Source organism: Juglans microcarpa x Juglans regia, chromosome 3D (assembly GCF_004785595.1).
Source record: "Juglans microcarpa x Juglans regia isolate MS1-56 chromosome 3D, Jm3101_v1.0, whole genome shotgun sequence".
NCBI lineage: Eukaryota > Viridiplantae > Streptophyta > Magnoliopsida > Fagales > Juglandaceae > Juglans > Juglans microcarpa x Juglans regia.
In genome coordinates, this window is record NC_054598.1 from 35,563,937 (window position 1) to 35,580,387 (window position 16,451).

The 16,451-nt window shown below is 35.7% G+C and overlaps 1 protein-coding gene across 1 annotated transcript; it reads left to right on the forward strand.

The window, feature by feature from the left end:
- The first annotated feature begins 7,319 nt into the window (after positions 1 to 7,319).
- Positions 7,320 to 13,345, forward strand: LOC121255271. The gene is made up of 20 exons (XM_041155547.1): positions 7,320 to 7,517; positions 8,498 to 8,731; positions 9,010 to 9,228; positions 9,475 to 9,605; positions 9,710 to 9,842; positions 9,940 to 10,049; positions 10,173 to 10,259; positions 10,377 to 10,490; positions 10,567 to 10,674; positions 10,804 to 10,890; positions 11,016 to 11,120; positions 11,264 to 11,365; positions 11,463 to 11,558; positions 11,709 to 11,822; positions 12,033 to 12,150; positions 12,238 to 12,306; positions 12,431 to 12,505; positions 12,613 to 12,737; positions 12,851 to 12,949; positions 13,061 to 13,345. Exons 1-19 carry the CDS (start codon positions 7,320 to 7,322, stop codon positions 12,939 to 12,941), a joined length of 2,316 nt encoding a protein of 771 aa, XP_041011481.1. The 3' UTR covers positions 12,942 to 12,949; positions 13,061 to 13,345.
- The last annotated feature ends 3,106 nt before the right edge of the window (positions 13,346 to 16,451 follow it).

Below are 16,451 nucleotides of genomic sequence, written 5' to 3' on the forward strand. Positions count from 1 at the left end.
GGACTGGACCTAATCGATTACACTCCCGGCATTGTTGGTCAGCAACTACCTCTCAGGCTGACCTAGATCTAGTATAGAACCATTACAGGTTTCCAGATTTAATGGTTATTGACTTACCTAAAACCCATCGGGGAGTTGTTGACCAGAAAGGGTTCGCTGCGCGAGTTGCTCTATATACGAGCATGTGTTTTATGGGACTTCATCTTCCCTTCTATCTCCCTGTTCGCGACGAGTTGGATTTGCTAGGTTTGGCTCCATTCTGATGGCATGGTGCCAGGTTTTGAAGCCCACTAGTAAGGAATATCCTAACTTTACTGCTCGGGAGTTCCTCTATACGCATGGTGTCAGACGCCTAGATAGAAACCTATGTAGTTTTCGGTCTCAGACCAGCTATAGGGTAGTGTGTAACGCCTCATATTCAGAGGGTTAAAGAGTTAGTTCTTGTCACTTAAAATCACATTCTACAATATAGGTATAAACTCCAAAGTCTCTATAACACATAAAACTCATTGATTCAATCCAAAATATACGTTCCTCTACAAGAACATTAATGAACTATTCCAACATAATTAACTAAAAATACCATAAAGTCTCAATAATAACGTCAATATCCTAAAATAACACTAAAAAATGACTAGTTTCTTGAAAAAAATCACCTTATAAACTCTTGTAACCTTTGGCACTTATTCTACTATGCTCAACTAATCTCGCCCATACTTTCTATTCTTGATCCCAGCTAAAACAACCAAATCACTTGAAATATATCAGAGCAAAACAGAAACTTATGCCTTAGGATTTTCATATGCATTATCATATCATAACAGAGTACTGAGCGGATAAATATCATATAATAAAAGAAATATTTCAGACTTCATATTCATTTTCATATTTCATGCAGTAAAGAAACATAAAATAAAAATTGCTCATGTGTAGTGCAAAGTTCAGAACAAAGACTAGTGCAGAAAAATAACTGAGATTGTTTTTGTAACAAAATATGCGGCTTTTCAATAAATCAACCTCAGTCGGTTTTAAGCAAAGTCTAAAATAGTAGTACTGTTTACATAACTTTTGCAGTATACCATCTAAGTTTTGAAATCGATTGGTAGTAGTGTCACGAACTAATCCAAAATACCACTAATATTAGTAACTCACACCAACACAATATCATTCTAACTACTAAAATTCTAATGCTCGACTATAACTCAATATGAGCCCATAAATAGCCTATCAACCAAAACAACCCAACATAGTGCCTCAGGCTTATAATGACCAGGCCCAATGCCACTACTCCCGACAAATCAAAACACTAACCCATATTTTACGTTTGTCCACTCCTCCGTTCACGAATTTTCAAATAAGAGACCCACTAAAACATTAACCAACCACAATTTGTGGGTTCTAAAATACAATATACAACTCAACTCCCAAGAGACCCACCAAAACATCAACCAACCATGAAGTCACATAATTTACAAGTTATAACATACAATAGGTACAACTTAACTCCCAATAGGACTAAACATACAAGTCAAGAAAAATAACAGTACTATTTACGAGACTCACGTTCGGGGTACCTTACCTAAATCATGTTGCAGTGGTCTTTCGGAGTTGAAAGTAAGGGGCACAAAGTAGGAGCATTTACGATGCCCTTTGACACAAGGAAAACGCCAAAACCAAGTTCAAATGGTGAAATAATACACTGCGGATGAAATTGAAATCGGTCTAATCGGAAGAGATAAAATACCTTGGCAACAAAAGGCACACGTTGAATCCAGTGGCCTCTATTATTCACGACCCAAAAATGAGAGAGAGAGAGAGAGAGAGAGTGTTGGTGTCCGTGAGGGGAAAGAAAGAAACAGAGACATAGAGGGGGAGTGGTGCTTGACATAGGGGCTCAGTGCGGTAGGACTGGACAGCGTATAGGCCTTCTGGAGGTGGCCACTGCGAGGCGATGATGTAGAGAGAGAGAGTTAGAGAGAGAGAACATAAGGGAGAGAAGGCTTGCACAAGGGAGAAAGAGAGATAGAGAGAACACGAGTGATAGACATAGGGCTTACCGGCATGACAATTGAGAGAGGGAGGTGGCAGCCAGCACCACAGTTTGGCGACAATAGTTTGGCAATCACAAAGAGGAAGGGAGAGTTGGGACGTGTGGGGGACGAGGTCGGGTTGCACAGGAGGTATGGGAAGTAGGGGGAAGAGAAGAAAAAAAAAAGATTAGGGTTTTTGTGAGGTAGCTGGGCTTGGGCCAATGAGCTGGATTGTTACATAGTGTGTTTAAAAAGTCACTATTCCCATACCTAGGAGGGCTTAGGAAGTTTTTTTTTTTTTTTTTTTTTTTTTTTCATTTTAGGTAGTGGCTAGGAATTCCCGTTGAGTGAAGCCAACCATTAAGAGTTCCCCGTTTAGGTGTTACAAGATAGATTTGTGCTAGTGAGCAGCTGGTCGATGTATGAGGATGCGCCTATTCTTCTAATCATCTCCTCATATTTGTCCATAAGACAATGTAAATCATGGTGTATCTTCTTCTTCTCTTCATCGTCCCGCGGAGGGGTGGGGGTGGTTCTTGTGCTCTGCGACTCCATTTCGATTCGTTCATTATGGCTTGGAGCAGCATCTTCTCTAGCATTGGCATTCCTTCATTTTAGGGCTTTGTTTTGGCGTTGGAGAGCCTCAATCTCCAAAGTCATATTCCTCAATATTTCCTTCATTTCCATGAACCTCCCTTCCATATTTTTATCGAGGCGGCCTCCTGGTCTCACCCTTGTGAGTGCATTGTTGTAGACATACGAAAAGCACATTGAATTATCTGTAGTTGTTCCCATAGACAGCAGTGCTAACTATTACGGACATGTTTCTCACTCTTGTCAGCAACGTTCATTGACCTGTATCAAGAAAATCAGACAAGGGCTCGAGGTGGTATGAGATGCCTAAGTTAGGGTAAAGTATGTAAGGAGCTTCAATTCTCAGGAAAAATGGGATTGAAGTTATCTCTGGTGTGTGCTGCCACCCATATATATATATATATATAGAGAGAGAGAGAGAGAGAGAGAGAGAGAGAATATTTTAATTGATATGGCTTGCTTAATGGCTTGGTTTCCTCCTACCCAGGTTGGATTGCAGGTTGTTAGCACTTTGAATTTGCTACCGTATCATAAGGGATTAATATCAGCAATCCGGGCTGTCATCTCGTTGGGGATGGTTCCCAGTCATCTTTTCCATTACCTCACTAACTTGTTATTAATGATGGCTGGGCCGAAATCTTATGTTGGCACGCCTATTAATTGTGATCTTGACTATTCGTTAGGTGGGCTTGTGATCGTTTTATGGACGTTTAGGATAGGGGGCTTGGCCCATTTTCTAGGAGAGAATATTTGTCTCTCCAGTTAACCACATATTCTTATCACAAGGGTATGATGGGAATCTCCATTCTATTCGCACCGTTTTAGGATGTTCACTTTATTTTTTTCGTGGCCGTTTATTTTTTGTTCTTTTAAAATCTTAGCTCTCAAGCAACAATTAATGAAACTTTTCAAAATTGCTTAATTAAAATTATAGTCTAATATAGAAAGAGACAGATACAATATTAAATATATTTAAGAAGTGTATATCATTTAAAAACTTTACAGAAATAACATTAAATAAATATTGCAGGCATCACGTGTACTCTCCCTCCAACATTAACTGTAGAGAATCTGATCTGTTGAACAAAACATATCCACAGCAAGCAGTTCTTTGCTCTGATCTCCGGCCAGGATCAGCTTCTAATATATATATTAATATAGCTAGTCAACTGTGCATGCAGAAAGGAATATTTAAGGTAATAATTAGCTGACAAATACATGAAATCCAGGGCAGGCATCATACAATGATGGGAGTAATGGTTCTGATCTGTAAAATAGTGAACCAATTGGTAGGCCAGCAAAGGAGACTGCTTTCAGTTACAAAGCAGACTATTTTCCATAATAAGGCCGAGGTCTTTGAGTCTATCCACCTTTTTCCAGTACTGATCTGACACAATATGCCAAGGTCAAAACGTAACTGTTTCTCATCTTTGTCTATAGCCATGCATGCATGCAACGCTCTATTGTCTAAGAGTCAACACATTTCAGATTAACAAACATGCGGGGTACTCGAGCCTTAAAAAACAATTCGAAAAAAAAAAGAGGTTTTGAAACAGCTAGCTTTGTTTTGAATGGCATGATCTTGAGAACAGCTTTGTTTAACTCATGTATCTTTCACAATTAATGAATAGACCAGAAATTTAACGTTATATATATATATATATATATATATATATAAAATACCTCTCATTTAAAACATAGTTATGTAAATCATTTTTCTATATATATATATTGAGGAGAGAAAAAGATCAATAAAAGAAAAGGAAAGAGAAAAATAATAAATCATGTTAAATATTCTCTTTTCATTGCAGTAGTATACTTTTGTTTAGTTATAATAATATCATTAAGCTTGTTATATTAATAGTTAAGATCATTGTATAATCTTATCTTTTCATTTAATTTATTAATAGTTTTGTAATTGTGGTACGTACGTACGTACTGAAATTAAGAAATATTAGTGGAATATATGTATAGTAATATTGTATATAAGGTTATATATATATATATTATTATATAGAAGGTCTGATATGATTAGGGCGCTGGTAATAATTAATTAATAATGTTATGACGGATACATGAACACATTCAAAATACAAGTTTGGACATATTTTTAATTAATTAGTAATAAGTGAGCTCCTTGCATGTTTACAATTGTATAACCTAATATGTATCTTCCAACCATATATATATATATATATTATATACACACACAATTGAGAGGAGAAAAATATTAATAAAAAAATATAAAAAAAGTCTTAATGGCTATATATGGTGATAATGAAAAAAACTGATCAATCAATGAATAAACCTATAGCTGTATGACACATAATCCTGTTTTTGCCTATAAAATAAGCTCTCCAGGGCTTCTTTTTTTTTAGGGAGGCAAAGAGCAGCTAGCTAGTTTTCTTCATGTTCACAGCACAGTTTCGATCTCCCTAATTCTGTAGCAGCTAATATTATCAGTACTAGCTTGTAGTACTGATGATCTCTTCACTTCTTTCTTTGCACCCCATGATATCTCAACCTCGATGATCTCTACTTTTATCTTGCTCTCGATCGTTGCATCTCTTTTGTGTTAATCCAGCCTTTTTCAGATTATCAAACCTAGAAAGCTACGGTCAATATTCTTGCATGTCCGGGGTTAAGTTTTAATATTTGATTATTTTGTTGTTCATTATTTTAATTTCAAGATCATCAATCCGGCCACTTTCTCTTGGAGCTCGATCTGCACGTACATTAATTAGCTAGCTAGCTGTTCATATAATATAATATATCCTTGTTTTGCTTTTGATGTACAGGTGATCATCTACAATCGTGCATGCTTGTGCATAAGCGACCAGAATGAAGGATTTACAGGTAAATGATCATGGCCGCGGGCCGCCTCTTAACAAAGAGCGTTTTGCTCGGTTCTTGGTTGTGCAAGTGATCTTGGCCGGATCTCCTCTCTCTCTCTCTCTCTTCTCTCTCTTTTTTGCCGTCAATTTGTTTTTGAGTTTGGCTTACATTACGCAAATAAACGAATAAGATCAGTAGATTTTATTGTTTATTTTGCAAATAGATCGAGTGATTTTCTAAGCCATGATAGTACTTCTTGAGAAGAATATCATAAGATATTCTTTTGAAGAAGCGCGATCGTACCTCCAAAAATCCATTTTCTAAAGTTTATTTGGTAACCATGCATATTCTTGGTTAGACAAACACAAACACCCATTTCAAGCACCATTTTTTTTTTTTTTTTTTGTCTCCCACCTGACCGGATATTACTAGAATTTCAAAAGCAGCACATGATCAAGGAGACATGATGGGTATCTGGTCAGCCATGCATGAGCAAGATGGTTGACCTTTTTCAGTCCATAGCTGATTTTTTTATTCTCATTTTGCTTACGTTACTGAGTGTTCAGTACTACTTTATACAACAATTTTCCTTAGCTATGATTAGCTATTGTCAAAGCTAGCTTTTACGTACGTTGGAGTCCTCTCTGCCCGATATATGGCTATCATGCATCCGCCCATTCATTCTTAGAAAATGCCATAAACATGTAGTTAATACCTCTCGTTTTTCATGTATATTATAGTCATATCCGCATAGGTTGTCTCCCATGGAAAGCCATGCTGGACCAGTCAAATTATTCCCTCCTTTGAAAATTAGCCACAATGTATTGAAAATACATCTCATCTCAAAATTCTCATCTCATCTCCTTCCTAAATATAATTCAAATATAAATATTTTCAAACTAATCGTTACAATTTTTCCAAACTTTCAAACAAAAAATAAAAAACAATTCAACATTTTCACATCCTCAAATAAAAATTATATTATAAAAATTATATATTATAACAATATTTTAACTTTATAATATTTTTTATTCAACTTTTTCTCTATCTTTTTTCAAAATCTAAAAAATACTCAACTTATACTAAATATAATTTATTATATATTCACAAAATTCTCATATCATCTCACTTCTTAAACGATAAACGATATAAATCATGATATATTAAACGATAACTTAATGATAAACTACTCGGCCTTCAACTCGTAAACTATATGTACATGATGATTAAACGATAAAAAATTCTTTTACAATCATAAACGTATGTGTTTATCATTTATTTTGCGGTCATAATACGATAAGTTTTTATGACAATAATATGTTTGATATGTAAATAAGCCGCGCGCCTTGTAAATATAATTTAAAAAAAATTAACAAATTGTTAATATACATATTGTTCATTAATAAATTTTCCCATCACATTGTTGCCATCTTACAAGTTTATAATTGGCAATCTGGGAGACAGCTTAAAAGGATGATCTCTTTTTAGGTAATATATGTGGATAAGAAGTAATAGGAATTGTCTATTTTAATAATTACCTTTTACTCATAAAAAATTCTATTAATCAGTCTTACAATATCATACGCCTACTTTTATTTTTTATTTTTTATTTTTTTCCCTCAATAGGCCAGCGTGTGGTAAAGGGTTGCTGAGTAGAATAACTCTGTACTCATTACAGGCCGGCTTATAGCCATGTTTGATCAACTTTTCAGGCCTTTTCTTCACAATGATTTGTTAGCTAGCCTTATCATATTAATATGTACACACACATGTATATCTTTCCTATGCAGTATTCTGAAGGATCAAGCATATATATATATATATATATATATATATATAGGTATATATATAATTGATGTCATGTTACTGAATATTGAAATTCAGGTTAATGAAATTCAGATCCAGATGGAGGACTCAGCTGGTCAAGTAGGAGTCTCTTTAGAGTTTGACTTCGACTTCGATGATGAGAATTTGATGGAGAATCCCAATACGGATGAGATGCCTTCAAATCATGACCCGCACGAGGTGCAGAATGAAACGGCGGGAAATATCTCTACTGTATGTTAAACTACTAGAAATTAAAATATTCTAACTCTTTTTTTATTTCAAATTAGATTATCTAATTCCAAAAGATACAATATCGCATATCTATATTATAGGGTCCTAAATGAATAGTATTATTAAATGTCGTATGTTTCACATGATGATGCATTTTTTTTGAATCTATCTATAATTAATTAGTACGTAGGACTTTCGCATGAATACAATTTCGATGATCTGGTTCATATTACATGAGTTTCGTAATAAGATATTCTTAAATTTTTGACGATCCAGTTCAAAATTAAGTGAAAAGTACTATATTAAATGTCTATATATGCAAGGTGATCTACCACATGATCGATGTAAATCTCATGATATGGGTCGTAACTCTCGTATTGTCAAATGTTGTCGGATTTGCATATTTTGCTTTATTATTGTTCACTTTGAACTCTGATCTAGTACTTTGAATAGAGAAATAAAGATGATATATATGTTAATTCATAGGAGTTTACATGATGATCAATACGCACTACAAGAAAACTGCTTATTTGCGATCAGTTAATTTCAGTGAAATGATTATTTGCAACTAAAATTAGTCTTTTGATTGTAATAAATTGGTCACAAAAGCTTGTTTTTCTTGTAGTGACGATTACTAGCACACATTGATGTGAGTTTTGAATTAAGATATTTTTACATTCCCCGTTTAATAAGATGATCTAATTCATAAAGCGAAAGATACAATATTTATTAAACGTCTAATTAGCATTGCTCTTAACTCTTGTGTGGAGCGTATTAAATATTGTGTTTATTTAACTCTAGATTCGGACAATCCAATTTGAGCAGAGAGAATCGAAAGAGAGATCTCTAGCTAGCTATGATCTATTATTAATATGAGTTTAATTGCATGAATACATGAATTACTAGCGCATGCATGATCTTCTATGAGCATGCATGATATTTTACATGTAATCAAATGTTTATTTTCAATGATGTCTCAGCAAGAAAATGTGGATCAGCTTGGTTCATCATCCGGAAGCAACGATCATCATCAGCCGCTGATTCACCAAACAGACTTGAAGCAGAACCAGCGCACACCATCAACATTGACCAGTAGCGACCTTTCGAACCCACCACGGCCAGTACTTGAAAATGCCCAAGATTTAGCACACCCAGCTACAGCTTTCAATCCTCCATTAATAATCGAGACACCACAAAGCTGCCTTCCAACAACAGTATGTTGATGTATATATGTGCCATTATCTATAACTCTTGAATCAGCTAATCTCTTTTATTTTTTTTAAGAAAAAACTTCAAGGGAATCAAAGTACTAGAATAGAAGTATATAACTCTTTCTATATATATGCATAGACGTCATTCAATTTTGATATACATAAATTATGAATATTAATTGAAAACTTTTTGAGCTTCATGAGAAAGCTGTGTATGATACAATATGACTCTTTAATCACCCGTCGCTTCTACAATCATTAACTTTTCATTAATTGAGCAGGAATACAAAGAAAGTGAATCACCAGATGGACATTGTCAACCTCATGAACTTAATCTTGGGGATCCTAACTGGAACTATCAGCAACAGGCCTATATTAATACTTCTGAAAACCAAGTGATGATTCCTCAAGTTTTTAGTACTCCAAACTTGCCACAATTGGGACCATCTTCCTTGAATGCTACATCTATGGGAGCACTGCAACCTTATCCTCCAACAATGGTATGATATTCTTCTGAAAACCAAACAATCATTGCTTTAAGTTTTCAATGCTGTAACACTCCACTTGACCTCTTGAAATGTGAGCCAAACAAAGTTCATCCTTCATCAATCCTCCCCTCCCAAGGATACTACATTCACCATATCCCCAAGTAACTGTATAACCTTTTTTTCTTTCTGTTAGTTGGTTCAAAGTCACTAGTTTTATCTGTAAAGCAAAAGATCGCCACTGACTATGATCATGATCAGATGGGATTGAACGGGAATGATGGAGCAATTCAGTCACTTCAAGCTGAATATGAGGCCAATATGATCTATCCCAATCAGCCGATGATGAATGCTCGGTTGGAAAATGTTCCCCCAAATGAGCATATGCCTCTGTATGCCAATAACTCTCTCTTTCCATGGAATATTATCACTCTTTCTTCCCTTCTTTTTCCGTCTTTTCTGATTGAATCATGTTCAATATCCTTTATCATGATAGGCCTTACAATCTGGGCCCACTCAATGAATTTTTCCCAAACAATCAGACAATACTACAAAGCATTACAAGCAATAATTTCAACAGCATCCGCCAGCAACCATCACTCTGCCCTACATTATTCCCTCAAAACACAGTAAGTACTCTTAACTCCTGCATGAATTTATATTCAATTAGGCTTTATTTATAATGTTCATGTTAGTTTGGTAATCATAATTATTCATCATGAGCAGATAGGGGTTGGAGTAATAAATCAAAGGCAACTGCCAATCAACCAACACCGGGCAACTTTACTCCCCCACAACCAGCTGAATGCTGCATACAGACTCTTGACTCCATTGGGGTACGTGACATCTCATCTTCTTCATTTACGTTCTTAAAACTGTTGGTATTTGAATGTCTATTTATGCCTATCATGTTGGCTTCATGCTTGTTTTAATCTAACATGTCATCTCTTTGTATACAGTTCGCAGCAAAATGAATTCGTGACAACTAATGTATTTGACCCACAATGTCTCAACTTCATGCTACCTCAAGCTTATGCACTTTTAAGGTACGTATTCTATATGTAATTGCTTATCAAACACCCTCGATCACTCATCCCCATGCACTCATTTTCTTTTTACAAGAATATTAATTACTGATAGATCGATATATGCTTCTAACTCAGGCCCCAACAGTCCTCTAATCATCTACAACAACCCAACCAAGTCCCACAAGTGCCAAATTTACTTGATCCTCAATTTCAATACTCAGTGCTACCTGGACTTTCTATGCCTCCTAGGTAACTTATATATGCCTTTTATCCTATTTGTAGTCATGAGGACTTGAGTTTGAATTTCCCTTGTCATATTTTCCAGTTATAGCCCTCGAAGTTTCTTGTACCATCAAGTCTCGGTGCCACCTAACGTGTATGATCCACAAGGTTTTAACTCATTGCTATCGCCTGAGCTTTCTATCACAGCTAGGTACTTCTTGATTCACTACAATTGCTTCTATGTAGGAAAGTTCTACATATAGACACTATGTTAATCCAGTTTGCATTCCCCTTCCTCTTTTCTGTATACGTAAGGAATTTTATGATTTTACCAATGCAGGACTCCTCAACTTACAAACTATCAACAACAAAACCAAGTTTGGATGACACAAAACTCTTTACTGCCTGGATCTTCTACGGTTTCGAGGTCCCAGTTTTTCTTTGATCATCTTTTCCATATGAGATATTGTTAATTGCAATAGCTTCCTGTGAAAATGATCACCTGCTATACACCATGTTGATTGGCACATTGTCATCTTAATTTGAGTTCAGGCTCCAAGAGTTGTATGGGCGTCAACAACTTAATCAGTTAACTCAACTGACCCCTAATCTGCATCCACAACTTGGAAGTTCCATACTACTGGAAATGCTCTCTGGGTAGGTTAACTTTCTACATTAAGCCAACAAAATGTGAAAAAGAAGCACTAGTTAGATTGTTGATAGTGGATCAAAAAAATCACAAGGGGTGTTTGATTAGTTTCTTTATATGCTTATCACCATTTCTCATTTGTCGAGTTTAGGCCCTCACAGCTACTGGATCATTATCAAGTCTCAGTGCCATCTTATGCATGTAATCCACAGCAGCATAACTCCATAGGGGCTCGACCCTCTGTACTGCCTAGGTACCTAAACATTTAATTGCACTATTTCAGTTAAATCAAGTATAGATAAGAGGCTTTCATTTCCAATATACTTTCATTTTGGTGCTTTTGTTTTTAGGCCTCAAAGATTGTATGATCATAAGCATCCACTCGAGCAAGTCCAGGACTCACAATTTTGTGGCTCCATGCTGCCACAGGCTCCAAATCTTTCTAGGTAGCATATATTTCACAATTCATTTTCAATCAATATACAAAATTTAAAACTTGCTGAAAGAAAAAAGAAGATTACGGGGTGTAAAACCATGTTTATAATTTACTTTGGCTACCAAGCTTTCACCTAATGGTTGAATATTCTTTAATGTAGGCCTCAACAGTCATTTAAGCATCAACAACTCAATCAAGTTCCCGAGACAGCTAACATGAGAGTTGATCCTCAACATGACAACATTTTCTCTCCTCAATCTTCAAGGCCTTCCAGGTACCTGAGTTATCAGTACTGTTTTATGTCATTTCTTTCAGACACTTGCTGATTATATAATTGGCTACTAAGCAGATTTTCTCCACTTTGTTTGCCTTTGTTTTAGTCGGCAGTGTTTGATCAAGATTTTGTTGTGTATATTTTTTAATAGAGTTTAGAAATTACAATGTCTAATTTTACATGCACTTGGTGGATTTTTTTCTCCTACAGTTCACAGACCAAACAAACATGTGGATTACTGAATCAAGCAGCTAGACAAAGTGTCTCCTGCATTAGTCCTGGCACAAAATCTCGACAAACTCAAATCCTGAATTCAAAATCTCAACAAGTAAAGTGTTTTTTTTTTTTAGAGATATTATAGGGGAATTACCATCTTATTTTGTAGTTAATGGGAAACTTCCTATATTTTCAACAGGAAATTGGGGGTGGAACCAAGATGGCTGTCCCTGATCTACTTGAAACATCACCGAGCAGCTTCAAAGAGGTACTCTCTATAGTGCTCAATGAATATTAGTGCAACACAGTTTTTTACACACTCCTTTAATTTAGCTTGGGCTCTTGTTAATGACATTATATTATGTTTAAAAATGAATTTATAGAGAGAACAGGTGGAAGGAAACAAACGTACTGCAGCAAAACGACATGTTCTAGGAGAACCATCTCAGTCACCTAAACGCTCCAAGGTAAAACTTTTGATCTTTTCCTTGTGTGTATGTAAAAGTTAATAGGTGCAAATAAGTTCTGCATAATTCTCTTTGAATCTGATTGAATGAAGAGTGTAACAATACAGAAAGAAAGGAGTTTACCACCACCCAGTTCTCAAGAAGATCAGGATAGGACTTCTCAATCAGAAGGAAATCATGAAGTCGAAAAAGAAGGAAATGAAGTCCAAAACTCAAATCCTTCTACTGCCAGGTTATATGATGCATAAATCCTCTTCATTCACTCTAATGTTTTATCATTCACGTGTTCCTTTTTACTGTTCATTGCTCTTAAAATCGAAATTGATCAAAGTGATTTTGTTTCAGGCGAGTAGTCAAGAATACTGTTTATGATCCAACATATGTGGGGTTTGGTTTACCTGTTGACCCACATCTCCGGCTATTTAACCCAAGCTAATTGCAATGGTAACTGCTTCCACTTACCCCTTTCATCTCATTGACCCCATAAACTTTGATCTGCACATAACTATAATATATTTTTGCTGTCTGATTAAGTATTATCTTTAAATGTCACAGGCAATGGTAGACCATGCGGATTAGATGATTCAATGTCAACTTGTTTGAGAGACTTTTCTAGCTCCTTTTGTTGTTGTTGTTGGTTTTTTTTTCTTGTTCAGTTTGCTGTTTGGAGGAGATTTTGTTTTTCCTGGGCCAGCAGTGTTAAGAGGTTATTGGCGGTGGTTGAGCAGAGTTGGTCTTGAAAAAACCGGCATCATCGTCTTTTAATGTTTAGCCTGTCTTTAACTTTGAACTCAACCAAAAGATGTTTTTAACAATTAATGTTTGTTCTTCTTTCTCCAATTAAGCTGCCATATTAGTGTGTCCAGTTTTATTTTATTCTTGGGAAAGATTACAGCATATGAATGGCAAAGTTGATGGCCTATCAGCTTTTTATTAAATGTTGGAAAAGAAACTTAAAGAAAAAAGAAAAAGAAAAAATGAATCACAACATCACAAGGATTGACACAAAAAAGTTTCTGGAAACATAAAATTAAGGGTAGTCTCGTTTAAGCGAGATTCTTCAATGAAGACATGATTAGTTCACGAGAATTGTTTTCATATATCTTGACTCCAAGAGCATGATGTGAGAATTTCTTGGGATAGATTTTGATATACACCAAATGGGAGTTAATTGGCGTTCCCAAATATAAAGGCTCAATTCAATTATCAAATCAATTGTCAAAAAAAAAAAAAAATCTAGGGTTATATTGGAACTACTAACACAAATTTTGGTTGTAATGGAACTCTTTATAAAGTCTTAGAACTATTGGATACTAATTTGATGAAGTCTTGATCCCTAAAGATCATCACGTCACACCACACTTTCGAATTCAATATCCATGACTGTCCACCCTATCGACATTGACCGAGTGGTACATAGTCATTTCACTTTTGATAGCTTCACTCATTTATAAGTATTCAATAATTTAACATTATAAATAGAAATAGGACCAAAGCATTTTAACTTAACCTATAGATCCCTTCGTGACTTGGTTCCAGGCTCTAATACCAATTATGAAATATATAGTCATTAATCTAAAAACTCTAAAATGGTTGGATACTAATTGTAATCCTTATGATTATAACATTGAACTCTTCAAATAATAAAACTGCCATTTATGTTTAACCACTACCTATAGAAGTATGTAGTTGCAATGACCCTTTCCTACTCTGATAAACGTATTATGGAACAACTTGGATTACCTCTTGGGAAGTCAAAAAACCAGTTATTAGACTTTTGTTCTGGAACAGGCCAATGGAGGGTATGGTTAAACTCAATGTTGATAGCTGTTGTTGGGGGAACTCGGGTAATTGTGGTGGAAGAGTTGCAAGAAATGAGTATGGGAAACTACTGGTTGCTTTCTCTTCCTTCTAAGGTGAAGGCACAAATAATAAGGCTGAACTAAGAGTAGTTGTGGAAAGACTTAAACCTTGCATGTAACTAAAGCATCTACTGGTAGAGGTTAATTCAGATTCCCAAGTGGTGGTCCGATGGATTCAGAATATAGAGCATTGTCTGTAGTATTTGAGGGAGTTATGTGAGTAGTTTGAGGAACTGAAAAGTAAAAGTAATGTTATTGTCCAATATATTTACAGAGGGGTCAATCAAGTTGACGATAGTTTTTTTTTTTTTTTTTTTTTGTAAATTAGAATGAGTTATCATGAATGGTGAGGGGTGCTTTGGCAGTAGACAAAGCCGATATCCTTAATTTACGTTGTAACTGAGTTCATATTCACTTTTGTAATAAGGCTTGGTGTAAAGGTACAGTAGTTGAAGATTATAACCACGGTTTTCATTTGCCACAAGTGAGGTTTTAATAAATATCTTTCATTTTAAAAAAATAGTTGCAATGACCCAAAATCTAACTTGTATCCTTGTAGGTGACCTATCTACTCAATTTTTATAATATGCAATGCCGACCTCTTTTATAATTTCACTCCCTAGTGCAGTTGTTTACACTCCAGAGGAAGACCACCAATAACAACCAGGCACTATAAGAGTATTGAGAAAACTTGGCTTGCCTATGTATTACAAAGCCGTGTATATTATTTATAGAAGAAATTGTTACATATAGATAGGTGTAAAACAGAGGAGGTAAGAACAAAGATAAGTACAATTATTCAAAACTTCTATCAGATCACTCTTCCTATTATCTAGGCTTTTATCTTCATCTTCACAATATGATTTACGTTTATCTTCTACAGACTTTATTGTTATCTCAACACGCCCCAGCAGTTGCAAGGGGAGTTCACGGACATTGAGATTGTCCCTTCGAAATGAAAATCTTGTTGTAGGCAGTGCTTTGGTGAAGGTATCGGCCAATTGGTCTTTTGAAGAAATGAAAAGCACCTACAGTGACTTGGATGCAACTAAGTCCTTTACAAAATGTACATCTATTTCAATATGTTTCTTTAATGCATGAAATAACGGATTTGCAGTGAGATATGTTGCGCTGATGTTGTCGCACCATAGAACCGATGTTGTAGATTGCGGAACATGTAGTTCACAAAGTAGTGGCTGAAGCCATAATAGTTCTGTTGAAGCATGAGCAATGGCTCGGTACTCTGACTCAGTGCTAGATCGGGAGACTGTTCGTTGTTTCCGTGAGCTCCATGAGACTAGGTTCTTGCCTAAAAAATGCAATATCCGCTGGTAGACCGTCGGTCATCTGGTGAGCTAGCCCAGTCTGCATCGAAGAAAACATGGATATCAAATGAGGAAGTTTTCTGCAAGAAGAGACCATGGTGCAAGGTGTTCTTCAGGTAGCGCAATATGCACTTAACAGCACTCTAGTGATTGTTGGTTAGAAGATTAAGAAATTGGCAGACCTTTCCAATAGAAAATGCTAGATCTGAGGGAGTTAGAGATAAGTACTGTAATGAGCCCACAATGCTGTGGTATAATGTAGGATCAGCAAATGGATCATTGGAGAATTGAGAAAGGGATGTGGTGGAGCTCATCGGTGAAGTCACTGGTTTGGAGTCATACATGTTTGTCTTCTTAAGCAAGTCTTGAATATAACACCTTTGGGAGAGAAAAAGGCCATTGCAGTCTGTCAGTACCTCAACTCCTAATAAATAATGGAGTGGTCCGAGATCTTTGAGAACAAAGTCACTTTGCAATTTTTCTATGACCTGAAAGATGCACTGAGAATCAAGTCCAATGATGATAATATCATCGACGTAGAGCAGGAGAATAATAAGATTCAAATCATGTTGATAAATAAATAAAGAGGTGTCAAACTTGGTGAAATCCTTTTTCAACCAAGTGAGCCTTGTAGCGTTCAATAGAACCAACAACCTTCCTTTTAATGTTGAATACCCATTTACAGCCGACGAGGTGCATGTTGGGTTTGGGGGGAACAAGTGACCAAGTGTCATTGTGTAGTAAAGCAGTAAACTCTTC